Raw genomic sequence first — 20,462 nt, forward strand, 5'->3', positions numbered from 1 at the left:
TGGCGTGCACGAAGAGGCTGCGCCCGTATCTGAACTATTTGAGATTCCGCTGACATCAAGATGTTGGCTGAGGAGTGTAGTCGGGTCTTAAATGGTGATGACAACATGGCAAAAGTACACGCCAGCGAACATGAGCGGTCAGGAACAGGTCCAACATAGTGAGCTGGGTAAGGTAAAGTTTTTATTTGCCAAGGTGCGCCCAGGTAAGTGCTGTTTCCCTCAGAGGCAGGTACCATGATGACAAGATAGGTGGCTACATGTTCAGGAAGTCGCGACTAGACTCATGGCACGTGCTTGTCCTTTGCCCAATAGGTATCAGCATCCTAATACTACACCATGCTAACGGTCTTTGTTTCCGCCTTGCCTTACGATCTAGCGGCATCAGAAGAAAATCATTTTCTCGACCGCTTCCGTCGCCATCATTGCGGGTCCTCTCACTCCATCCTCGTAAGCCGCCACACCAATCACAGCACTAGTCTTGCAATTCGGCCTTCACCTTGATTGTGACTTGCCATAGACGCGTATCTGCCCACAGCCAAGTTGCAGACCATCATCTCGTATAGCTGCAATTGTTCGACAATCCCTTCCTCACCTCTCCTCACACCACTCTCCGCGATTCAAAACCACCAGGACGATAGTGCTCACGATGGAGTCACAAACCGCTGCAGAAGCTGCGAAAGTCAGCACCATAAAGCAAGTCATCTTTTGTAACCATGAATCGCCGATGCTGACATGAACAATCTAGCTTCAACCCGGCTTCCTTCTTGACTGTGCGCGTCGGTCCTGAAGGTTTTCAAGAAGACTTCCTACTCCACGAAGGCATTCTGAGCGGACGCTCTGAGTTCTTCCGCCGCGCGATGAACGGCAACTGGTCTGAGAAGAAGGATCGACTTGTCAAACTACCTGAGGACGACCCCAAGATCTTCGCCCTCTACGTCAATCTCATCTATATGGGCGTGTTGTACAATGAACCAGACGCTCCCAAGATGACGCCTGTCAACTTTCAAGCACATACGTTGTCAACCGTCAAGTTCTACATCCTCGCCGAGAAGCTGCAAGACAAAGAAGCTAAGAATGCCGCCTTGCAGAATCTCCACCCCAAAACCACGGCAAATTTGTCTGCCGACAGACTACCCAACGCCGAGATCGTCGAGTTCATGTACAAGAACACGTTGAAAGGCAGCCCTGGACGACGCCTCATGGTCGAAATTTGGAATGATGACAACACTAAGTGCATTCTCGAGCAATCGGAAGTCGTATGCAAGGAATTCTTCATCGATCTCGCCCATTCGCTTCATGCTTGTCGTCCTGCACGTATGCGGAACGTTGCATTTGTCTCGTCTTTCACTGCGTATCAAGAACAACTTTGAGTCTTACTCTGGGGTTGCCATTACCGACTTGCACCGAATGATCGTGGAGTTTGTGGTCAGCGGAATGAATGAAATCGGATGACTGATCTTCGATGATAGCCTGGAAGCAGCCGTATTAAGGCATAGAGACACGTAGCACAGTTAGCCAGTCAAAATAGCGCGGCAAATCTACGGAGCTTGCAGGAATCAACATTTGTTTGTCAATTGATCCAATACGTCATGATTTCCAACATCCTATGAGACCCAAACCCCACGGGAATATGTCGTCTTCTGATTTCGAACCTTCACCCTCCTACATGACACCGTACTTGGAACTTTCGTTTTGTTTCTACCTGTCAGTGTACCATTGTCGTGCGACGGCAGCGTCCACCTAGGGAGTATCTGTAAACATAGTAGCAGCATGTCTCTATGGGTTTACATTACAAATGCTGCGTTGATTCTTTGGTCATCCTCCAGTTTGAACATCAGGTGCTTCGCTAGCTGCACCACCTCATACAAGGGAAAAGCTCAACAAGTCTGCAGACTACATAGACACAAGTACATGCAAGGTGGGTGTATTAACATCGATGTAGACCCCAGGGTGTTCACTTTTTCCCTAGGTTGACGTGGCACCATCATCTAAGGCTAGCTGTAGGTGGTCGCTCACCGCGCGCAGACACCAATGATGTCACTCGAATTCACCAGTCACCGCACCAGATTTGGACAAACGAACTTGCCGCTTCCGGTCTTTTTTTTTCGCTTACACCTACTTCAAACCTTTCGCTTTCCACATGCCCTTCGCCGTCTCCCACTTACCCGGCACCAATCAGGCACCTCTGCCATCATGGTTGCGGCCATTGCAACTCTCCGAGTAGGCGTGAAGACAGCAATGAGGTGAGTACCCGTGGGCCAGTGATCCAAAATCGGTACCTGACTATAGCAGCTTCGATCCCTCTAAGCTCATCACAGTCGTCGTGGGCGAAGCGCCAGATCAACGGCACTTCTCGGTCCATGAGGGACTCATCTGCGCACGCTCTGAGTTCTTCCGACGCGCCATGAATGGCAAATGGATAGAAAGCAAAAATCGTATGGTCAGGCTGCCAGAAGACGACCCAAAAGTTTTCGACATCTACATCAACCTTCTCTACACAGGTCGCCTTGCTACCAACACGCTCGAGGAGCCAAAAACCAATGCTCATCTATTAGAAGAGATGTACGTACTGGCCCAGCTTTACGTCATCGGTGAGAAGCTACTAGACAAGGCTACGAAGAACTCCGCCATCCAAAGTCTGCTAGAGGTCTCTCTGGAACAAGATGCGAACGGGAAAAGCTACCCTCCAACAATAAACACCATCATCAGCGTATATCAGGGCACATGTGCTGGTAGTCTTGGTCGTCGCCTTTTGGTGGATTTGTGGATCGATATACAGGGCGAATTTCTGGCTACGAACGCGGAGTTGTTACCCAAGGACTTCCTCGTTGATCTCGCCGTCGCACTTCTGGACATCCAACAAGGCAAGAAGGAGATGCTGGCTTCGATGGAAAACATGAGCAACTACCTGGAAAAGATGGACTGATTCCCCACCGAGGCACCAAGCACCTTCTGCTAGCTTGAGCCGATGGCAGCACAGATTGAAGCAGAGCAAGCATTCTTGGAAGGCCTGGAGCGCTCGATTATGTGCTAGGAGCTGAGGTAGTTGACCAGCACATTCTCGGAATCATCGCTGCTGAAGATGTCAGCGAATCGCAAGTCGGGAAAGCGAAGGTCATTAGATAGATAGAGTTACTGCAACTGGACGTACACGAATCTGGTTCAGCCGCACATAGTCCGAATGACTTCCATCACGTATGACAACGAAGACCAACTCTCTACACACATCATAGTGACTCATCTTCTCATTCGCAGACCCGAAATAGCAACAGACCGAATGACATTAACAACTAACCCCTCCATCCAAACACCATAGAAAGTCCAAGTCTCATACATCGTAAATCGCAGACCCTCAAGCAACAGGATCCCAACCACCGCTCAAGGCTTTTTCAATCGACACAAGCCGCCGAGAAAATATGCAAAGAACAACAACAACAAATTACCTCCTTGCAATCCATGTAAAAGGAAAGAAGGCACGATCCCCAGAACCCCGATGAATGAATAACGCCAAGAGCTAAATCATATGCATATGTGCCAGCTAATACTGGCTGTTCCAAATGTGTATTATAAGATTCCCGATGAAAAGGTGGATTCGTCGTCGTCAGAGGGAGGCTGCGGCCAGTGGTCGGGTTTGGGTATTGTGCTGCCGGCTTCGCCGTCGTTAGGTTTGCGCCCCCATACTACGTAGCTGGTAGATGTTAGTGTGCGTCTCTCAATCTCGTCACATGTTCAACAAGCGACTTACAAGTTGTAGTAGGCGTGCACGCTCTCGTCTGCGAGCGAGTTCCTCACATGCGCGAGGTAGACTTCGACCTCTGCTGGCGTCCAGCCCAGGCCGGTGACGAAATATTCGATCGTCCATCCGTGCAAACCGACGAGCATATTCCACATGCAAAACTTGCCGTACATGTTCGACTTGTTTTCTTTCGGCCATGGATTCACGGGCAGAGCGAAGACCTCCTCGTGCACATCCACGAAGCCGGCTTCTCGGTACCACCTCTTTAATTTATCCGCGATGCGCAACGGCCGGCCCAGGATGTGCGCGGCCTCGTCCTGCAGATTTGACCATTCAAGTAGCGGGTAACTTTCCGGCATGCCTTCGGCACACTGGAGCTTGGAAAATATCTCCTGCGACTCCATCCATCCACCAGGTTTCAGATTGTTGAAGCCCTTTTGTATGATTTCTCGGAAATCTGTGAAGATGCCGTGCATGAAGCGTGTGTGGACGTAGTCGTAGGTATAGGGTTGTTTCTCGGGGAACCACCATGATGTTTTGAGGATGTTGTCCAGCCAGAAGTCGACGTTGTTGGGCAGTCTGTCTTTCTTGGGTTGGATCGCGGACAAGTCGATGCCTTCAACCTGATGTCTGGTTAGCGTGGCCATGAAGAGAGCATTGCATCGCGTACCCGCCAATGTTTTGGAGCCTTCTTTGCTATTGCTTGTCAGTCGTGTTTCCACAAGGAGCTATAGACACAGCACATACCCATCGCGATGCACCATTGTCCGGTGCCACAGCCAATGTCCAGCATCCTCGACGATCTCTTTGTGTTCAGCGGCGCGAAGTAGTGTTTTCCTTGCAGAAGTCCTGTTATGATATGATGCTCCCATTCCAGGCGATAGATTTCGAGCTGTAGGTGTGCGAGTCAGCGAGAGGGCGAATGGCAAATGGCGAATATGGGTTCTAGCAGCGCGTACCTCGTCGTTGGGGAATGGGTAGGCTAGAGTCAATTAGCTAGAGTCAGGCGAAAAGCCGTTCGGTGGATGTGCGTACCTCCAGCATGAAAGCCATGGTAAGTTCGGCCGTACTTCTTCTCGACGCCATACATGCTTGGCGTGAGGCTTTGCACCTCGCTGCGATGTGTAAGCGCATGGAGTATACGAAGGGAGAGGAGGAGAGGTACAAGTCGTTGAGTTCTCCATCTGACGGTGCATCCGACTACATATCGCGATTAGTTTGGGGTCCATGGTACGTATGTAGTGGGGAGAGCAGGCGGCATACATCAGCTGGGTCGGCCGTCGAGTGTGTGAAGTCGGTGAGATTGGTGGCACTGGACAGCGGCCGCAGCTTGGTCTTGCGCACACGGTCAGTCGCAGAGGTGGCCATGATGTCTTGGGGATGCGCTACGGTGCGCTACAGGACTCGCCCCGAGTCGTGTCGAGGAAGAGGCGAAACCCAGCGGAATGGATAATGTCGTTCCCAAGGCCCTGGCCTTGGAGGGCGCGCCGACAGCGAAAGCGCCGACGGGAGCGCTAGGGGGCCAGTCAACCCCGCAGTCCTCGCAACCTCGACCGCCCTGTCTGCTGCCACCTGTTGCAAAGACCCACAGCCACGCCCAACGTGTCGAATGACACCGACAGCTTTACGCCTCATCCTGCCAGTACCGAGTGCGTGGCTTTGGACATGCGTCACTACTTCCGAGAGATTGGGCCACCAGCTCACCGACCATCCCCCAGGTGCACACCATCAACACGCCCGTCAATGTCTCAATGCCCCTATTGTTGTCTTCTTCCTTTGCTTCTCGGGCGCTAACACGACCTAAGTCCCGGCTCCTGACCCAGTTCTGGGAATGAGACCTGATCTGCCTTGCTCTGCTGTGTGTTTGAGGCACAGTTCTCTAGCGTACACAAAGGACTTTCCCAAACGGCTTCCAACCTGCGGCTATCGGAATTCCAAATGCTTCCCTGCCATTGTCTCTACTATGGTTTTCGTCTTCGTCTGGTTCAGCCACTCGTAGCTCGGCGTTTCCGGCGCCTTGGCCGCGTGAGCTGCATTGGAAGGAATGCGTCGGGCGCATCAACCAATGTATCGGATCCGGGGAAGGCCGTGTCAAATCATGCCATTCTGACCAAACTGGCGGTTTACCTGCCACTGCGGCCTGGACCGTTGGACCGTGGGGGAGAAACGTTCGCAAAGCTGACAGAATCCGTACCGACTCTCACTAGTATCCCAGCGATGTACATGCAAGGTATGGCTGTTGAGAAGTGCATCATGTCGGGATACTTGCTGCAAGGAGAAATCGCCGAGGTATTGGAATTCGGCCACCTTCACAAGAGAGGCCTGGTCAGCATGCAATGCAATCACCAAGTCTGTTGGAGTTGCAGATAGGCGTGGTGGTGGATACAAGAATCAGCAAGGAGACGACCGCTTTCGTACGAACCACTCAAACCGTAATGCGCAGTTGTGGGGGTGCGTAGTATGTGGCAGTCGTTGCGGGCTTTGAAAGCGTCCTGCCTAGCATCATCCAACGGCGTCCCCTGCTATGCCATACACCGTTCAGCGACCATGCATCAAAGCGCTGAGCTGTCATGCATGTGCATCTTGAACAAGTAGGCCAGGCATGATAGCCTGTGGTGTAGGGTCGTAAGTAGCGCGCTTGGCGGAGATGCTAAGAGCTTTTATCAGACGTGGGCAATGTTGGCTTGTTCATATCGAGTAAGAGTGACGAATTTTTCAGTGCTTAACGTCACTGGCAAGTCGCCTATAGATGGCTTTCGCGATTTTCGTGAGCGTCTCCAAAGAAAGGAATTCGCTCACAGTGAAAAGGAGGTAGACCTGTGTTGTAGGAGGTGAGCAAATGTGACTGCTGTCTGGAAAGCTCTTCTGGTCGGTCGCTCTTACCCTGCGAGTGCCAGGTGGGGCGGCTCTTTCCAGTTTCGAAATGGCAAGTCGCGTTGACTGAGACGTAACTACCCTAGCATAGTCTCTCCAAACGTCGTCGAATCTCCGTCGGACCCAAACACAATGAGACTGTCACTATGGGATACCGAATGCTGGCCGCAACCACAGCGACGACAATGCTACAGTAGATCTCTCACCTGACCTTGGAAATCACCTTTACCTTTTCCGTGCCATTACTTTCTGCGATAGCCTCACTACCGGTAGAGTGACACTAAGCGGATCGTGCTGGTCCAGCATATATTGTGCATGATAATGAACCAACGACCTTGACACCTACATGACTCTCGAGAGTACAAGGACACAATTCAACGGATCAACGAATTCAGCAAACGGGATATCACGATGACGGTGTCAAGAACTCGGGGTGCAGCACGCAAACCCGCACGCAAAAACATACGGTAAGATCAACGCAGAAGATGTCGTGTTCCCCATTGATTTGCGTTATAGTTTCGGCCACAAACTTGTGAATGTTCTCTTCGGCACCCAAAACACTGTCTTCGCAGTTCATGAGGACCTACTCTGCTCAAGTTCACAATACTTCAAGAGGAAGTTGCAAAAGTCTCGCAAACCCGTTGAAGGAGAATGTTCGATCTGCACTGAGAAAATCAACGATCTCACTAAGGTTTCGTACTGCAAAGGATGCGGACAAAACTTTCACACCAAATGTATCGATGGTTGGTTGCAGCGGGAACGAACTTGTCCGTTATGCCGCCTGCGCTGGCCACTGCCTCTTCAACCGGTGGAAGAGGTAATCGCTGATGTACCTTTGAAAGGTTTGCCTGATGGCCACTTCGACAGATACATGCAGTGGTTGTATACTGGTCTTATCCCGCAAGATGACGTTACGGTCGCGAGATTGATGACCGCCCAGGCGCTTGGGGAAGATCTGGAAGATCCTCTTTACGTGGTGGATGCTCGTCGAAACATGCTCGAGATACTCTCAAACACTCAGGCGATGATTACTTGCGAAAAACTCCTCTGGTTTTACGTGCGTCCAAAGTATGTCAACAGCCGCAACTTTCTGGTTGACCTATGCGCCAATTGCCCAAGCTTGCTAGACTTGACCGTGGACCTGCCGCCCCAGTTTCTCATCGATCTCACACGTAACCTGCTATCGAGACGATCAGCTGGAGACGTGATAATGCGACAAGCTCTAATGGAGCACATAGACGACGATGAGGAAGAACACAAGGAGGGCGCCGAGAATTAAGTCATCCTTGGTCATTCTGCTCCTGAGAAACTCACTGAGACGTGACAAAAAGGGGGGAAAGTACAGTAAAAGGTCATACAAAGGGCTGAAGAGGTTATGGGTAAAAGCGACGGTAATTCGTGCGTGATGGGTTCAAGGGACAACTTCACTTCTGGACTTGATGACATGAAAGACATGTCGAGGAAGCCATAGAACAAAAGAAATGCAAATCACATTGCGTGAAGATGGTCTTCCCACCTATGCCCCGCTACTAATAATGTACAGGTACTCGTGCCATGGAAGCTTTTGCTAAGGTATTATTTACCGGCCCTTCTTAACCCAGCCCTCAAGATTCTCGCGTGTATCAGCCAGCTTGCCCTCGACCATACCAACAGTTCCCTGCGCATGTGCCTTTCCAGTCTCGATGAATTGCGAGATCCTGTTCTTCATCCGCAGGTGGGTATCCGCCAGTACGGGGTATTTCTCTTCGTAGGTCCAGATGAGGTCTCCGACGTTCTTGGTGGTGATGGGCAGCACGAACTTTGCAGCGGTGATGCCGACAGCGACAGGGACGGAGGTTCGAAGGAGGATGTTGCGGTTGCGCGTGACGATGGAACCGGCCATGGAGGAGACGAGGACGTAGAGTGCGCCGGGGAGGACCTTCTCGCCGGATTCCCGTGGTGGGGCTAAGGAGCGGATGGTGCTTGTGAAGGAGTGCTCGAGACGGAGCGTCTCGGTGAGCGCGTTGTCAACGGCCTTCTCGCCGCGGACAGCCTGCTCGTACAGAGCCATGCGCGCACGGCCGATCTGGACTGCGAGGCGGTCGGTCGGTGTCGGTCGGTAGCTAGACTCTGGAGATAAAGAGTTCGACGGTTCTGTCAGGGCGGGAGCGGTAGGCGCTGTGGTATCGACGGGCATATCATCGTAGATAGGTTTGCGATCCTACTTTGACGTTAGTATTACATTTAACAAGGGGAACAGAGGACCCAAAAAAAGCTTCGTCGAGCATCTGAGGGCATTCCAACGTACAAAGTGGTCGGCAGGTCGCTCTTCTGCGTATACGGTCCGTGGTGCGAAGATTGCTGCGGCGGAGAGGGCGGCCATGGCGGGGACAGCGGCGCGCTATGCGATGTCAATACCCAGTCTGTCATCTCCTGCGGGCTACTCACCTGCCGTAACAGCGGTCTGAAAGCCATGTCGAGCGTGGGGCAGGCGCAATGGGTTGAGTCTGGTAATGTCCAACTGGTGATGTTGAGCTCAGAAGACGCGGAAACGGCCGTGCGAGCGCCGCAAGATTCCCGCCCGTCCTCGGCTTAGCTATGACATCGTTCGTCTCGTCCGACTTCTGCCAGCCCACCCTTCACCCGTGCAACCCAATATGCTCAAGCGCCTCGCTCGCCCAAAGCAGTCGCCATGGGTCTGCCAACAATGCCTGCGCTCCTCCCAACGCCAACGACGCTTCAACTCCACATTCGCCGCCGCCGCCAAAGCACGCGACACTGCGCCGCCCAACGCTCTCTACGGCCTGTCTGCCAGCGGCAAGACAGATGACGACGCCCTGCGCAAAGTCTTCGACAACGCATCTTTCTGGAATGACTTCAAGCGCGCATCGCAAAAGGGAAAACCCACGGGAATAATAGGGAACCAATACCTCACCCATCCCCAGGGTTTCGTCGACTTCGTTACTGTAACGATACAACGCTGCAATGCCGTGGTGCAAAAGGTGGCGGCCGCGCAGTCGACGGAGGACTTCAAGCACATGGTCAAAGACTTGGATAAGCTCAGCGATCTACTATGTCGGGTAATAGACTTGGCCGACTTTGTAAGAGGCACGCATCCGGATCGCAAGTTCCAGATGATGGCGATGAAGGCCTACCAGACGGTGTTCCAGTACATGAACCAGCTGAACACCACGCCGGTACTGCACGACCAGCTGAAGAAGGCGTCGGAGATATCCGAGGTGTACGACACATGGAGCGAGGAGGAGTGCATCGTTGCGCGGATATTGATGGAGGATTTCTCAAGATTTGGCATCGGACTAGACGACAAGACAAGGGAGCGGCTGGTAGATCTGAGCGGCGAGATTGCAGACGTAGGGAACGAGTTTGTGGAAGGCATGGCGCCAGAGAAACGGGACCTGAGGTTCAAGTCGTCGAAGCTGAGAGGGCTGGATCCAAACCTCGCGAAGGCGCTGACGAAATGGGGTGAGACCAAGATCTCTACCATGCATTCCGAATCGCAAGCGGTTTTACGATTCGTAGACGACGCAGATGTACGGCAAGAGACGTACCAGGCTGTCCGGACAGCCAACAAACCAAGCATCGCGAGATTGGAAAAGCTATTGAAACTGCGAGTGGAATTGGCGCAAACCTCAGGCTACGAGACGTTCGCACACATGACACTAGAGAACAAGATGGCGCGAACACCAGAAGCTGTCAACACATTTTTAAAAGCCCTCTATGAGGACAGCCGGCCGGCTGTTCTCGCTGATCTAGAGGAGTTGATGGAGTTGAAGAGAGGCGACGCCCACCAGGACAACTTCCCCGATCGCATCAACGCCTGGGATAAATTCTATTACACACAGAAAATGCTAGCCTCTATGGAGAGCCACTACAGGCAGCGAACGCCCGACTCTCTGTCTGCATACTTTTCCGTTGGCACTGTACTACAGGGTATATCGCGACTCTTCGACCGTCTTTACGGCGTCCGATTCGTTCCCAAAGAGACGCAACCAGGGGAGGTATGGGACGATGGTGTTCGCCGATTAGACGTCATCTCAGACACCGAAGGTCACATTGCAGTGCTCTACTGCGACTTGTACTCACGACCCGGCAAGACCCCCAACCCAGCACACTTCACCCTCCGCTGCAGCCGTGAGATTCTCCCTTCCGAGATGGAAGAAATGGCCCACATGCCGCATCGCTTCTCCTCTCCCATCGAAGCCGCCACAGACGGCATGCCAGTATCCTACAACGCCGAACGAAACAGCTACTTCCAACTCCCCACGATAGCACTAATCTGCGACTTTAGCAAGGCCTCTTCCTCTCGCCCCACCCTCCTCAACATCCACGACGTGCGCACCCTATTCCACGAAATGGGCCACGCATTGCACTCCATCCTCGGTCGCACCGCCTTACAAAACGTCTCTGGCACCCGCTGCGCAACCGACATCGCCGAGCTACCCTCGGTGCTAATGGAGCACTTCGCCTTCTGCCCCCACGTCCTAGGTCTCTACGCCCGCCACTGGGAAACCGATGCGCCGGTTCCCATGGCCGCAGTCGAAGCCCGGCTCGCCATCGATAACCGGAACCAACATTCTGAACTCGAAAGCCAGATCTTGCTCTGTATGCTCGATCAAGTGTACCACTCCCCCATCGCCGCAGAACCCAATTTCAACTCTACGAAAGTGTACCATGACGTCTACAACAAATACGCTTCTGTCCCTGAGCCTGCTGGTACGGCTTGGCAAGGGTTCTTTGGCCATTTGTTTGGATACGGGGCTACGTACTATTCTTACCTCTTTGACCGTGCGCTAGCGGCGAAGATATGGAAAGACGTGTTTCAGCATAATGGCCAGGAAGGTAGTTTGGATAGGGAGAATGGTGAGTTATATAAGAATGAGGTGCTCAAGTGGGGTGGAGGTAGAGATGGCTGGCAGTGCTTGGCGGGTGTGCTCAAGGATGAGAGGTTAGCTAAGGGAGGTGAGGAGGCTATGGCCGAGGTGGGGAAATGGGGGATTAGGGAGGCGAGGGGGAAATAGAGTCGTGATTGATGTCATGCTTTATATACGTTTAATGTTGCGACGCATGTATATATGATGGTTAGATGGTTAGACGGTAGACGATACGTTTAAACGCGCATGCATTCATATCATAGATATGGAGTTCTCAAATCAAGCAGAACACCTGTAGTATCCTTTATTACTTTTGAATCATGCGAATTTGGAATGCTACTTCGTGCACTTACATACTCCTCTCTACAGAACCTTATACGGCAGATACCCTCATCTCACACATCCCCTCCTACCCGCCCATCCCCCTCCCCCGATCCATAACCCCCGCCTTTATCCTCTCCACGACCTCCCTACCCAACCACCTCAACTTCCCATTTTGCCGACACGCCGCATCCGCCCACTCAAACACGCCCTTCAACTCCCTCAGCTCTTCAACTTTCCAGCTCTTCGCCAGTCTACCCAGCACCAACCTCGATTCGACAACTGTAGCTCCGGGATCCAGCCAGCTCTTACTGTGTTGATCAAGTGGCAATATGAGTCCCGCGTCGCTGGCAGATATGAACTGCGATAGCGCGGGAAGGGTGAAGATCCAGTGGAAGAGGAGGTTGGCCGTCTTGGATGATTGCGCATCGTTGAGGGCGACGAGAGTAGAACTAAACGTCGTGGAGTACGTATCATGGGCAGATCGACGGCGAACGTTCAGTGTTTGGTTGCGCTCGAAGGATTTGAGATGGAGTGGGTTGTGTACGAAATCTAGGGTCGTGGGCCAGTACGTCTGATCTGCTGTTTCGAGGCGGCTGATGAGATGGATTTCCGGGAGTAGACAGGGCGCTACTAATGTCTTTGTTTGTGGCTCCTCGTTGCCTTCTTGGTTGTTCTTGAAGACGACGTTGATGGGCATGGATATGGCGCGTCCTGTGTCTACGTCTCGCACAACAAGACATCTGGGCTCGGCGGCTAGTACCCAGAAGTGACGGAACGCCTGGAGATGGGCCCGCGAGTCTTGTACGTCAGAGGGAAACAGGGGGTAGAATGCGCAGATCAAACTGGCAATGGCTTTGTTGCTGCGACTGAAGGTCTGGGTACCACCCGCGATGAACAGAGTGCCAAAGGCCATGTGAGCTGCGAGATGAGAGCCGTAGGGAATGTCCGGACCGATGCGGCCGTGGAGACCGCGCAAGCGACGGAAGACTTCGAGATCGCCAGTTCCTGCCATGACAGTTGCGGCGGCTAAGGCAATGAGATCTTGGCAGTTCCGGACTGTGTTCTTGGAAAGCTTGGAATCATAGCGTACGGCAGGAAGTTTGTTGATACGTATCAGTTGATCCAAATACTTGATCAGGAAGTCGCGGACCTGAATATCTCCCGTACCAGCATGCTTGAGACTCACAGCCCACAGCAGACCTGCGATGATGTTGTAAAACGGCATTTGCTCGCTACGGAGTCGTGTAATGCCTTTGAGGTCCCAGGCTTCGCGATAATCGTACGGCAGATTCTTGATGATCCAGGTGTCCGAAGCTTCGATGGTATCCCACATGATGAGATGTTTTGCGAGGGTGCGGAGGAGGAAAATATCTGGACGAACGTAGTCGAACTGGGGCAGCGTATCGGGGATATCTATCTTACGCGCGACGGTCTGGTCGTGGGTCTTCATGAAGATGAGGGCGACGGCGATGACTGCTCCAGCTGTGGCTTGATCGAGGATGTGGACAACGTTGACGGGCTTAGGCGCTACAGCGACTGTCATGAGACGCTCAACTATACGCATATCGTGGAGACCTCTAAGATCTTTACCCTTGCCCAGGTTGATGAAGCCGAGCGCGAAACCCGCAGCCAGCCTGTAAGCTTCATCCCGCAAACTATCTGGTGGTTCTGATGGATCTGGAATCTCAACAAACTCGATCTCTGAAAGCATCACCTCGCTCATGCGACGGTGCTGTGTGTTGTAGTAGAGTAAACCAATGCCCATCAGGCCCGTGGTCTGGGTGTAGGGAGAGAGGTTTAGCTCGGCTGCTCCTTGTGGGAGCATTCTTGTGACATGCACCGATAGCAGTCTTGTAACCAGCGTATCCATGGTACCCATGAATGAGGCGGCCAAGCCCAACAATAAGCCGACCGAAGTCATGGTATGTTTGGGGGTAAGGTACTTGAAAGACAGCCACTTCGCAATCGTTCTCAGATGGCCATTTAGGCCAAGGCCAAGCAACAGTCCAGCGTGCTTATTCGTCAACTCTGAAGGTTTGTTGTACATGATCCATGACGTGTCGATGCCCTGGGCGTCTCGCGATATGCTGAGACCAGCTGCAGCACCAGCGTTAAAAAATGCCCAAAAGTACTTCTCCTCGGAGTAGTTTTGCCGTTCTGCAGTGACAACATTACCCATTGGCTTCATGAGACATGATGTCGAGAAGCCGTATAGCGGGTATTTCTCTGTCAGCAGAGGTTTCTTGCTGCTGAACTTGATCATGGAACTGCCTAACGGCAAAGAGAACGTGCGCACCATGACCCACTGCATAAGTGCTTTCTGTCCCTCGAGCATTGCTGCATCGTCTTGCCGGTTGTCAGCCTTATACTCTGCGACAGTCTGCCGCAGAGGCTCTAGCAGCGTGTATGCCTCCATGAACCGCCTATCTTCGCGGAAGATGAGTCGCGTGATGTAGTGCCGATCAACTTCAGATGTTGATTGGATTGCTTCCATTCGATCAGCGCCTTGACATATAGTGTGAACGTCTCGTGTTGTGCCAGCTGCATGCAGACCCCCGCCTGTTGTGGCCAAGTGGCTATCGTGGGCAAAGTCTGCAACTGGCGTGTGGCTAAGATCCAAGTCTTCGCGCTGGACGAGTCTGAGTAGTGAGCTCGACCATGTAGTAGGTGGACTCGCCTGACATCTGGTAATAGCTTCCATGAGTGGTGCTTTGGCGGCTTCCGGCAACGTGGCTAACAGCTCAGGGCTGATATTGCAGGTCCTGATCAGCTCTACAACCTTCTTAGGGCTCGATGCAGGATCTATGTCGCGGAAGAACCTGTGCAATGCTACAGTCCTGGGCGTTACCCCGGCTATGATCTCGTCGATGTTGATGGACGAGTGTGGAGAGGCTTTGGACTTCCGTATAAGCATCGCTAGTGTGGGGAATGGGGCATAATGCTGGGACCCTGTGACAGTGCTAATCCATTCCATGATTGAGGGAGGCGCATCCCATGGCTGTGCATGCAGCCGAACTTTGCTGATCAATGTGGTTTCGTCATATGCCCAATCCTGACTTGAACCCCCATCAAGATCGAAGAATCCACCCTGTCTCCAATCCCATGCTTCCCAACGAAGCCAGTACCCAATCTGTGCTAACACGGGTGCGAGATTCCCATGTTGCATATCAGAAAAATCTTGGCACAGGGTGTCAAGCTTGCGCTCTTCACGGAAGAGATGGAGCGACACCACAATTTCAGACAAAGACGATATGCGAAGATCCTGCTTCTCCGAGGGAGACATTCGTCTCCAATGGTCATTGGTGGCTTTGCCGATCGGTGACTGGACATATTGACGAGCAAGTTCGAGGCAAGTTGGTATCATGCCGTTTTTGATGCTGATCTGTTGAGCGATTGTTGGCAACTGGCGCTGCAGTGAGTCACGCTTGGCCGGCGGACTCATCGCCGTCGATGTCGGACTAGAGTGCAACGCCCAGGCCCAGGGAGAGGACCCCCAACTCTTGGCCTGCGGTGTCGACGTCTGGCGATTGCACATAAGACGCCATGCTGAGTCCTCGTCATCAATAAACTCGTCTGGCTTGGCTTGGCTTGCAGGACGCCCAGAACTTCTTCGCTGAGTTGACTTTGCACGAGTGACCGTCTTCCCCTTCTTCTCATCGATGAAGGGTACCGCGAGAGTGAGCAGAGTCGCTACGAAAGCTGTCCAATCAGCACTCACATGCTCCGCTCCCTCATCCGATAGCGATTTGCGAATGTTCCACCAAATCTCCAGTAGGAATTCGCCTGCATAGTTTGGTAGAACCGTTGAAAGCACTCGGAAGAGTTCAGCAACATAGCCATTCGAGGGTGACAGACGCAATACCATCCGATGGCGACGCAGCTCACCGTCATGTAGCTCTAATTTGCCGCTTTTCCCTAATGACGATAGCCCTCGTAACGGCTGACGCGGTTTTATGATTCGTCTTGACCCTACCGTTGCTCTGGTTTGATCGCGTTGTATGATGGCATACGGATCAAACATCTTCATGGAGTCCAAGGTGAGCTTCACCGGTAGGTGGCTACCCCAACCTGCAGTCAACGATATACAAGATTCCTGGGGATTTCTCGAATCGAGTTGCGCGATTCGCTCGACATGGCCATCACGGACTTTCACAAGATCCAGTGCGTTATCGAGCTGTCGCGAGCTGACAAATTTCGGTACGCAAGCATATCGAGGAGCCGCACTGGACGACCCCGATTGTGTCGCCGATGCGGATGGTGATAGTCTTCTTCGTGAGACTGCGAGCTCACATTCCAGTGGAAGTCGCAGTGACGGATGGGATATGTACAGGTACAGCTTTCTCTCATGAAGGGTTGCTGAATTGAAGGGTGCATTCAGCGTCAGTACCTTTGGCTCATGCCATTCCTACTCAAGCGTTAGTAACGTCATCTTTCTGGGAACGATGCTGACTTGCCTCAGTATTTGAAGGGTTCCCAAGGGCAAAGAGGCCACTTTTGAGGTATTGCGTGACTGGGAGCTCTGCGATGACGCTGATGATGAGCTCTTTGTGGAGTCCATCCCCAGGTTGTGGCCCTCCTTTACCATCAGGCGGTGCAAACAGATCATCAAGCTCGTCGTAGTCTTCTATAGTGTCGAACGTATCCTCGTCCATGACATCGTCCAGGGTGTCATCGATCGATACAGCACCTAAGCTCATTCGGGATGTAACGCTACCAGGTGTGGAAGCTCGATTCCGAGATTGTGAGAAGCCACCAAAACTTGTACGATCGTGACCTAGTGAGTGCCTACTTCGCTGACTTGCATTGAAGCTACCACCAATACTGGTGCGGGACGTTGCCATGTCCTGAAACGCGCTTCTGTCGAAGCTCGTTGAGAGTTCAGCCCGTGACAACAACGAGCTTACTCGCCTAGACTCCTTTGGCTGGCGGGTGATGTCGGAGTCGGGATTGAGCTGTGAGGCAAGAGCGTCGTCGACTGCTTGGTCAGAGAGACGTTCCTTGGTGATCTTGAAGGATGGGGGCTGAGTCTTGCTGCGTGGAGCACCACCAAAGCTTTCCCTCAATCTGTCAGCTCCACGAATTGCCGGCGTAGTTGCGCCTGTTCCCGGTGCAGTGCCGCCATATGAGCTACGGCGTCGAGACTTGGCTACTGGCAGAGGAATGTGCTGTTTGCGAGAACTTGATATTGATTTTGGCTCAAGATAGGCCGCAGACCAGATGGTAAATACATTAGTCTCGTGGTTTGCTGTGACTACTAGTAGAAGAGGCTTGTCATTACCACTGCGATCGAACAGAATCTCGTTCCGCGGAGACACGTAGATGATCTCCTCAGCTTTGTCAATTGCCTCGAGTCGCCGATGACCTGAGCCTTGGGAGGTCAAGAAGCTGCTGCGATCACCACCTGCAATAACGCTGACCACCAGTCCCAGCTCCGATAGCGGGTCTGTGAAGGAATATAACCTGGGTATCGACTCTGGATTTAGAGGCGCAATAGGATTGATCAAATCATCAAGAAACGTGTTTGCACCCGACAGGCGAGATTTACCATGTCGCGATGCGCCCATTGAAGAGCCATGCCGCCGGTGGGGTTTATGAAAGCTCTGTGAAAAGGAGAACTGTTGTGAGAGGAAAGACTGGTTGTTCGTGAGGAAGGAATTCTGTGGAGCCGACGGCAGCTGCGGACTGGTGGGCACAGGGTGCAAAGGAGCAAGCTTCCTCTGTAGCACAACACCGCGTGCTGCAGGAAAGGCCTTGTCCACCTCGAAGGGGAGGTTTACGATGTGTGTGGTGCCCGAGAGGAAGAAGACGTGTGCTTGCGACTTCAGGAAGACGACGAGAGCACGCGATAGCTTCTCCACCGTGGGCGTTGTGGGACTGGCTGGCGCAGTGGGATCGGTAGCAGGCTGGGTCCCTTGTGTGAGGAAGCTCTTTGCAGGGTCGGCAGGTTTGTGTTCTGACGAGTTGTCGGTAGGCTCGTGGGTGCCATAGGAGGGCTCGTCTACCAAGAACCATGTCAAGAGCGCCTGCTTGACCTTCTCTTTTTCAACTTCAAAGTTGAAGACCTTGCGTACAACACCACCTCGCGACCAGATCACGTGGTATTCGGTGGTGACGAGCTCGTCGGTGTAGCCATCGGGGCTGTCGTCGGTGTAGGTGTCCCAGACATAGTCGCGGTCGGTGCTATCGTCGGTCAGGATGGACTCTTGGACCAAATACTGCAGGGCGGAGGGCTTGTGGACCCCGATTGAGCGAAGGGAGGCCATGCGAAAGATTGGCCCGCAACATGAGGGAGGTTGGGGTAGCGGGTGTGCGTCGGGGTGAGAAGGGCGGTTTGTTTGCGCGGGGCGCGCGATCTGAGGTGACGCGCTGCGGTCGAGCGCGACTTCCCCAGGGAAATGTTGACAAACTCCGCAGCACCTCCGAGCTTCCTTCACCCTCACACATCACGTCGCGCCACTCGTGCACCTCTCATACTGCCAATACAACAATCAGACACCTTTCAGACGTTCTGAATATAGTTGCGCTTCAGGCAGAAGTCGCATCCTTCGCCCCTTCCTCGTTACCTAGGCGGTAGCTTCGCTCACCACCCTCGAGCTGCAAGCATGGAGCCCATTGTCACGACGCAAGGGAAGCTGACTCAGCTGAGGTATGTCCTCACCACGCTGCGCGTCACGCGACTGCTGACATAGCATCTTATAGGTACGAGCTTCCGCATCGCGTACACGACTCTACCGTATACCCCGTCAAAGCCCCCAATGGCTCGACCATCGTACTCTACGGCCACGAGACTGGCGTCGGCATTCTATGGAGAGGCGGACGGCCCTTGAAGAAGACTGCGCCGCCTCCCAAGCAGCCGGCGAAGCCAGCGAAAGTCAATGGAACAAGCAAGGATGCCATCATGATCATCGACTCGGACGATGACGAGCCTGCCAAAGCTGCCGCGGAGCCGCTGCCTAAGGCCGAGTTTGAGGATGAAGAAGAAGAGCTCGACCCAGACCAGCCGTATGCCTCGATCGTTCAGCAGCTGTCTCTGTCGCTCAGCACCCAAGTCCTCCACATCGCCGTACCCCAAATACCGAGCGCGTCTACCCTCCGACCCGCAGATACCATACCTCCCATATTCAGTCAAAACATCGTCTTCACTGTCGCATGCGCCGACTCGACCATCCGTGTCATTACGCTGCCTCTGAGCCCTCCTCCGCATGTCGCAAAAGACAAGCTATACAGCGCGAAGCCACAATTCGGCGAGAACGTTGTCAAGGTCCACGGTCACCAGAGCATTCCCATGGGTGTTACTATGACTTGGACCGCAAGGGGAGAACCAAGCTCTGCAGAAGATGGGGACGACGATGTGGATATGGACGAAGAGGAAGAAGACACAGCGAATTCTAGGCGCAAACCCCAATCGCGCGCCGACGGGGGCTTCGACATACTTGTGGCATCCCACTCCGCCGAATTGGGAGGTCTGCTCAAGCTGTTCCGTTTTGAGCTATCGGAGACGGCACTCCAGGTGTCCCATCCTGTCGCGCCTTACAAGACGCTGGCTCTCAGCAAGCCTGCCTCTCGTATCGCTTTCAACACCGCTCAATATCCGAAGCCTCGCCATTCGCAACTGCTCATTGCGGACTCAGCAGGTACTACGCGCATCTACGATCCTTTCACATTACCGACCCGTAAACGACGAGGAAGCGGTAGTCGCGCAGAGCCTGGAGCATTCATTGGGACCTTCAGGTCATCCTTCGAGAGCGTCAAGAATGTTGCGCTCACTCCTGCTGTTCTCCCATCGCGCAAAGCTATCATCGACGTAGCGTGGGCTTCCGATGGTCGTCATATAATAGCTCTCCTGGCAGATGGCGAGTGGGGCGTCTGGGATGTCGACCGGTCTGGTCCAAGTCCTCCAGCAGATCCATCGGCATTTTCTCTTCGGGGGTATGTTGGTACAGCCGAGAAAGAAGGAACCTCTGGCGGCGCATCGAGTCCAAAGCGCGGAAGCCGCAATTCACTCGCTCCAATGACACCGAATACACGAAAGCGGAAAGAGGAAACATTGTTCCAGGGCAGCGCGTCAAGTTCGACAGTAGCAACCAGAGGTGGCGTTTCTGTCGCGAGCATCACGTCGAACAACGGAGTATCGGCAGAGGACTCGGTCCTCATTTGGTACGGGTTCGAGATCCACAGGATAGCAGATCTGATGAAGTTCTGGACTCGCACTGCTTCCGCCAGCAGCGGAGGTTCCTTACCTGGCCCTGGTCTCCAACAACAAGATGTTGTACTTTGCGGCGAATCCATCACCTCGGTCTCACAGTTCGACACCACAGCCCAAGCCTCGCGCATGGCCGTTCCAAGAGACATTCTCATCTCAGCAGAGCACCGCCTCATCATCACCGCCAGCACCAGCCAGCCTCTTGGACGTGATCTAAACGCCATGTTCGCGCGCGAAAAGGTGGAAGACGAAACATCGACCCGAACAGACCAGGCTCTCCTCACTCGTGGCGAGCTTGATCTCGGTGGCATGGACAGGATGCTCGAAAGCATGGAAGGCAGCGGAACTAGTGCAGCCGTTTCCAAGAACCTGACCATGGGTGGGCCTCGGAAGGTTCTCTTCGCCTCGTCAGCGGCTTGATCACAAACGAAAGCGCAACGACCGATTTACCTTT

General features: G+C 53.3%; 7 protein-coding genes across 7 annotated transcripts; 4 read left to right on the forward strand and 3 right to left on the reverse strand.

The window, feature by feature from the left end:
* Positions 1-105: 105 nt before the first annotated feature.
* J4E88_001643 (uncharacterized protein) lies at positions 106-1,370 on the forward strand (the record flags this gene model as incomplete). The annotated part of the gene is made up of 3 exons (XM_049395312.1): positions 106-114; positions 377-447; positions 746-1,370. The coding sequence occupies 3 exons, from the start codon at positions 106-108 to the stop codon at positions 1,368-1,370; spliced, it is 705 nt and encodes a 234-aa protein (XP_049259176.1).
* Positions 1,371-2,193: 823 nt separating this feature from the next.
* J4E88_001644 (uncharacterized protein) lies at positions 2,194-2,926 on the forward strand (the record flags this gene model as incomplete). Its single annotated transcript, XM_049395313.1, has 2 exons — positions 2,194-2,243; positions 2,293-2,926. 2 exons carry the CDS (start codon positions 2,194-2,196, stop codon positions 2,924-2,926), a joined length of 684 nt encoding a protein of 227 aa, XP_049259177.1.
* Positions 2,927-3,564: 638 nt separating this feature from the next.
* Positions 3,565-5,104, reverse strand: J4E88_001645 (uncharacterized protein; the record flags this gene model as incomplete). The annotated part of the gene is made up of 8 exons (XM_049395314.1): positions 3,565-3,688; positions 3,746-4,359; positions 4,407-4,432; positions 4,484-4,628; positions 4,696-4,718; positions 4,772-4,851; positions 4,902-4,936; positions 5,000-5,104. 8 exons carry the CDS (start codon positions 5,102-5,104, stop codon positions 3,565-3,567), a joined length of 1,152 nt encoding a protein of 383 aa, XP_049259178.1.
* Positions 5,105-8,189: 3,085 nt separating this feature from the next.
* Positions 8,190-9,064, reverse strand: J4E88_001646 (uncharacterized protein; the record flags this gene model as incomplete). The annotated part of the gene is made up of 3 exons (XM_049395315.1): positions 8,190-8,810; positions 8,898-8,990; positions 9,038-9,064. 3 exons carry the CDS (start codon positions 9,062-9,064, stop codon positions 8,190-8,192), a joined length of 741 nt encoding a protein of 246 aa, XP_049259179.1.
* A 182-nt stretch (positions 9,065-9,246) lies between these two features.
* On the forward strand, positions 9,247-11,628 carry OCT1 (Mitochondrial intermediate peptidase; the record flags this gene model as incomplete). The annotated part of the gene is made up of 1 exon (XM_049395316.1): positions 9,247-11,628. One exon carries the CDS (start codon positions 9,247-9,249, stop codon positions 11,626-11,628), a length of 2,382 nt encoding a protein of 793 aa, XP_049259180.1.
* A 262-nt stretch (positions 11,629-11,890) lies between these two features.
* On the reverse strand, positions 11,891-18,068 carry J4E88_001648 (uncharacterized protein; the record flags this gene model as incomplete). Its single annotated transcript, XM_049395317.1, has 2 exons — positions 11,891-16,210; positions 16,260-18,068. The coding sequence occupies 2 exons, from the start codon at positions 18,066-18,068 to the stop codon at positions 11,891-11,893; spliced, it is 6,129 nt and encodes a 2,042-aa protein (XP_049259181.1).
* Positions 18,069-18,407: 339 nt separating this feature from the next.
* J4E88_001649 (uncharacterized protein) lies at positions 18,408-20,428 on the forward strand (the record flags this gene model as incomplete). Its single annotated transcript, XM_049395318.1, has 2 exons — positions 18,408-18,451; positions 18,505-20,428. The coding sequence occupies 2 exons, from the start codon at positions 18,408-18,410 to the stop codon at positions 20,426-20,428; spliced, it is 1,968 nt and encodes a 655-aa protein (XP_049259182.1).
* Between the last annotated feature and the right edge of the window lie 34 nt (positions 20,429-20,462).

Source organism: Alternaria novae-zelandiae (assembly GCF_023758075.1).
Source record: "Alternaria novae-zelandiae strain BMP 2774 chromosome Unknown scaffold_2, whole genome shotgun sequence".
NCBI lineage: Eukaryota > Fungi > Ascomycota > Dothideomycetes > Pleosporales > Pleosporaceae > Alternaria > Alternaria novae-zelandiae.